Genomic DNA, 5,271 nt, shown 5'->3' with positions numbered 1-5,271 from the left:
TTGTTTATTTTATAGTGAAAGTAGCATACAACATCTTAGTCAATGGCTTTCACATTATAAATTTAAAAGCAGACCAGGATAAAACAGGGATACCAGTCGGCGGGGGCCCATATGTCCTTTTACTTTTTTTTTTTTTTTTTTAAATGTTTCCTATATAATCTGTGACGCATTTGAATATTTAAATTGTGATTTTTTATTTATATCTATAAAAACAAAAATTATACCAATAGTCTAAAAATGAAATGACCACATTACCCCTTAATGACCCATTCGATAAGTAAAGCTTTGTTCACTTAATGACAATTTTTTCAACACATTTACTTAAAGATTTTAATGTATTTATACTCTAATTTTTGAGACTTTAGTAAAGGGTTCATTTTGTTCCACATTGAAAAATTATCAGTTATATTAGAGAAGCAAGGTCTGTATATAATGTAAATCTCTTCAATTTTTTATTTCTTTTGTCTCAATTATTCAAGTATATGTCATTCAAAATAAAAATGAATATTTAATTTAATATTTTAAATATAATAATTAAAATTTTGAAAAAATTAAATGAGGGCGGGCCTTTGCCAGAAACCGGCCCTAAGCGAAACATACCCGTCCCATTTGGGTTTAATTTTTCATGGGGCTCCAATTTGTTGAGGGCAAATTGTCATACTATGGTAGGATGTCAAATGGGCGAGCAGCTCGTCGGCTTGTTAAAGCTCGACTCGTGGGTGGCTCAAACTCGTCAAAGGCTTGGCTTGTCGAGCTCGCGAACCCACGAGCTAAAAATATAAAAAATGTGGAGAAAAGTTTGAAAATTTAAAAATAATAAAAAAAAATTATTGAGCTCATGAGCTCGACTCGGCATGGCCCATTAGCTCGTGGCTTGTGAACTCACGAGCTCATGAGCCGAGCCGAGCTCACCCCTTGAGTATGAGCCAAGCTCGAGCTTGGCTCGTGCTCATGCGCCGTTGCCATCTATATACTATGGTAAAGCTTGAAGAATAAGGATCTGTTTGATTGCGAAGATGAAATTTGGGTCGAAAGAAAATGAATTTCAGGGAATTGAATTATCTAGAAATTATTTTCCTGAAAATTGTAAATTGTTGTATTTGATTGGTATAATTTTTCACGTGGAAAATGTTGAAGTAAAAGTGCTTTTTGGTGTTCGTTTGACTTTGTTTTACATGAAAATTGTTAATTTAAGGGATATCAATTTCTACCATTGTTCCTAGAATTTGTTTTCATTGTCAACCAAAAAAAAAAGGAAAAAAAAAATCAAAAAAGCATCTATATTTTGGTGTTTGTTTGGCTTTGTTTTACATGAAAATTGTCAATTTCAAGAATATCCTCTTTTAAAATTGTTTTTAAAATTTGTTCCCATTGCCAACAATTAAAAAAAAAAGGTGAAAAATCAAAAACCACCTACTCTAGGAAAATAAAAAGTGGAAAATCAAGCTTTAAAGTGTTGTACCTAGAAATTCATGGAAAATCAATTCCCTGGAAAATTTTGTCAATCAAACAGGTCAAAAGTGGAAGTTGGAATTCGAATTCCAAATTTCATGGAAAATTTCGTGCAATCAAACGGGACCTAACTCTTTTGTCCCACATAAATTGCCTTACTTCAATTTTTACGTGTTAAGAAAACATAATTAATATAATTAAAAAATAAAATTTTCTAACATTTTTTCTAATAGACTCGTACATTACATAATAGTTTAAATATGAGTATTCATATCTATTTATAATAGGAATGTCAACGGGTCGAATTAAACCAAGCCGAGCCGAGTCCAGCTTGCGAGTTGAACTTGAGATTTGAGCTCAAATCGACTAAAATTAAGTCGGATACCTGAGCCGAGCCAATCAAAAGCTCAAGCTCGACCAAAAATTCGAAACTTGACTAGAGCTCTTTGCTCAAGCCTTACCAAGCCTAGCCGGTTTGAATTTATTTATTTGTTTACTTTTTTTCAATAAAACATAGGCAACAACTGCACTATGCTGGCGATTTTTTCTTAAGAGCCGGCCCGACAAGCCACATGTGCCAGCTCAAGCTCGACCCGAGCCTTAAGTCGGGCCCGTTTGGGCTTTTTTCATGGCCACCTGAGCCGACGAGCCAAATTGTCACCCTTAATTGATAACATGGCAAATGAACATACAGAAAACTAAAAATACTTTCAATAAGAAAAATAAACTATAATTTAAGATTGAAAAAAAAAAAAAGAAAAAAGAAAAAGCAAGTATATTTTTATGGAACGAAAGAAGTAATAATTAACTTGATATAATACTACACCTAACTTCATCTTTCTTGAATGTATAGAGGTCGATAAAGGTCGGTGCTCACATTATAATGTGGATTAAAGGGCATTATTACAACCCAAACTTGCGGGCATGTGCCCCAAAATGTTCCCCATGACATTACCAAATTACCCCAAATGCTATAACAAATTCAAAACTGGACAAAAAAGAACGAAAGTGTCTTAAAGACGAAAAGTTTAAACTAATAATTCCCATGTTCTGCACTAAATTCATGTTAATGATAGCGAAAAGTTCAATCAAAATTTTGGAAAAAATTAACAATCCCTGCAAAAGGCTAATGATCGAAAGTATCTGATAAAATTAAAACGATACAATTTAAGAGATTGGACATAACTCCTACTCGATGATGACAATAAGAAAAATGATAATCAAGATTCAAGGTCAAACAAGTCATTAGACCACAATTAAAGATGAAAGGACCAAAATGCCCATAAAAAATATTGCCATTATAAAGTAAAAGGTACAGGAACAACCAACCACTTGGACAGAGCAATAGATACAGCATCTGATTCACACTTCCACCACAGCTCTGACATAGTAACCCCAAACAAACCAGAAATTATAAAACAGCCCCGAAACTTGAATTATCTTACTTTCTAGTCCCCCTACCAATCACATCTTGGTACCTGATAATCCAAAAATTTAAAAAAAAAACCCCACGAACTAAGATAATCTTACCCTTTAGTCCCCCTACCAATCACATCTTGGTACCTGATAATCCAAAAATTTAAAAAACAACCCCAAGAACTGAAATAATCTTACTTTTCAGTCCCTCTACCAATCATATCTTTATACCTGATTCGCGGAATCCAACCTCTGAAGCTTCAACTGGTGCTTGAATTTGTTGATGAAAACATCAGCTTTCGCATCCACTTCATGGTCCTCTGGAAGCTTACTATTTCCATTCTCTCTCGCCGTCGCCGGGCGTCGCGCCTCAACAATGTCCTCCTCGAAGTGCCCAACACCTGATTTAAAGCTCGCCGACTTAATCATCCTCGCAGGAAGCTTCTCTGGAATCTCACCGGACGCCGGTTCAGTATCTGACGTAGTCCGAATAAAATGACTGCCAGTAACTTCACTGTAAACCTCAGCCATGCTCTGAAACTCATTTTTCTCAGCTTTCTGTTCATGGACCTCTTGAAATTCCAAAGGGGTCATTTTTTCTCCTTCAAAAATCAAACGATCTTGGGTTTCGTGAAAATCTTGTTGAAAAACGTAATGGGTCTGCGCCTGTGTAGTCTCAAGATTTTCTTGGAAACTTTCTTGATGAGACGGCTGAAAGAAATACCGGGAATGTTCTTCAAAATTTAGAGCTTCATGGGAGCTCTCAGGATTGAGAAGGGTGTCTGAATCTGTAACTTCTTTCTGGTGGGCATCTTGAGATCTGGAGAAATTGATAGATTTCAGGCGCTGAAGAACAGAGGGGGATCTGGCGATATTTTGCTGTTGAGGGTCATTTTGGGACTCTTTTTGGTTTGCTAATGTTGAGGTGAAAGCAATAGTGCCTATCACAAGATTGAGGAGAACAAAGAAAACAGTGGGAGTGAACCAGCTATTCATGGATTCCCATATTGAAGGTATTACAGATGCAGACTCTTCAAACATTGTCGTTAAACCTCTCTTGAAGAGAGAAGAGCGTATATTCACAGATGGGAAAAGGAAAATGAGGACAATGGACAGTGGGGATGGCCAATGGTGGGGTGGGTGATGGTTTAATTTATGTTCTGTTGGGTATTTGGTTTATTTTTGTCGACTGGTAGAATAATCTTTTATACTTATGTGTGAACATCAATGTTTTAAAGTTCTGATTCGAAAAAGGTAGATAACAAGACTGATGATATTTAACCTCTGTTACGAATTAAAATTAATTTTTTAATAGATTTTAATAGAAAATTGATAAAATATGTAGTTAAAAAGTTGTTAGTGTTACAAAAAGTGTGTGATTAATATTAGTTTTTTTTTTTTTTATCTTGATTTAAAATTAATTTCTCATAAACAAATGCTTAGACGCTATACGTTAAATGAGATATATCGTCCTTGTTTGATTCCCATTTAAAGTGAAAGAATGTATTTTTAAATAGTGATTGATGGAGAATATGTGGTTAAAAATTAAAAAAAAATTTGATTTGCGTGTTATATTATTTTATTGAAAAAAGGTGTGGTTAAAAATGAGTTTTGAAAAAAATGAATTTTTAAAAAAATGGGAATCAAACAAGGGTATAATTAAATGAATTATTTAATTCTACATTTTATTGAACTTATTATTTAGTGGCACCTATACAAATGTTATAGCACCGCTTATGGATAATCGAATTATTAGTAAACACAATTAAATATTGAACAATGAGTTTTAGCAGAAAACTAATTGGTTTAGTTTTCCGAATAAACTAGAGTTTCTAGAACAATTCTTGTAACTTTTTGAAATTTAGCCCAAGTTTGATCTCATTATTTAGAGCCTGTTTGGGGAGTGATTTTAAGAATTGATTTTTTGATCGTTGGAAGAAAAGTGGGATCCACCTGTGAGAGAAAAAGTCAAATATGTGAAATAACAATCAAAAAATCAATTTTTTTGGGGCAAAAAAGCGCTCCCAAACAAGCTGTTTTAGCCTTTTATTTTTTAAAACTCATTTTTAATCATATATGTAATAGGGATACAATTTTACAATCACATATTTTATCGTCTGTTATTAAAAGAGTAAATTTAACCAATAATCACTGAACTTTACACTTGATTACTACTTGCTCACTCATCTTTCACAGATTACTGAATGCTCACTCATCTTTTCATATAATTACTCATTCATCACTCGTCTCTTCAAATAATTGGGCGACTTTTACGGCAAATTTTCGACAACTTCCGACCACAAAAAATGTCGAATTTTGATACTGTTGGAAAGCCCACGATATCCTCTTCAATTACCACCCAAAATCTCATTATAATTTCAAGGGATTCGATCGAAAAATTGC

The 5,271-nt window shown here is 33.8% G+C and overlaps 1 protein-coding gene across 1 annotated transcript; it reads right to left on the bottom strand.

The window, feature by feature from the left end:
- Positions 1 to 2,579: 2,579 nt before the first annotated feature.
- On the bottom strand, positions 2,580 to 4,091 carry LOC111398681. The gene has a single exon (XM_023025712.1). It carries the CDS (start codon positions 3,907 to 3,909, stop codon positions 3,094 to 3,096), a length of 816 nt encoding a protein of 271 aa, XP_022881480.1. The 5' UTR covers positions 3,910 to 4,091; the 3' UTR covers positions 2,580 to 3,093.
- Positions 4,092 to 5,271: the final 1,180 nt, after the last annotated feature.

This window comes from Olea europaea, chromosome 8 (genome assembly GCF_002742605.1).
Source record: "Olea europaea var. sylvestris chromosome 8, O_europaea_v1, whole genome shotgun sequence".
Lineage (NCBI taxonomy): Eukaryota > Viridiplantae > Streptophyta > Magnoliopsida > Lamiales > Oleaceae > Olea > Olea europaea.
Note: the sequence above shows the minus strand (reverse complement) of the source record. Positions and strands in the feature narration are given on the sequence as shown.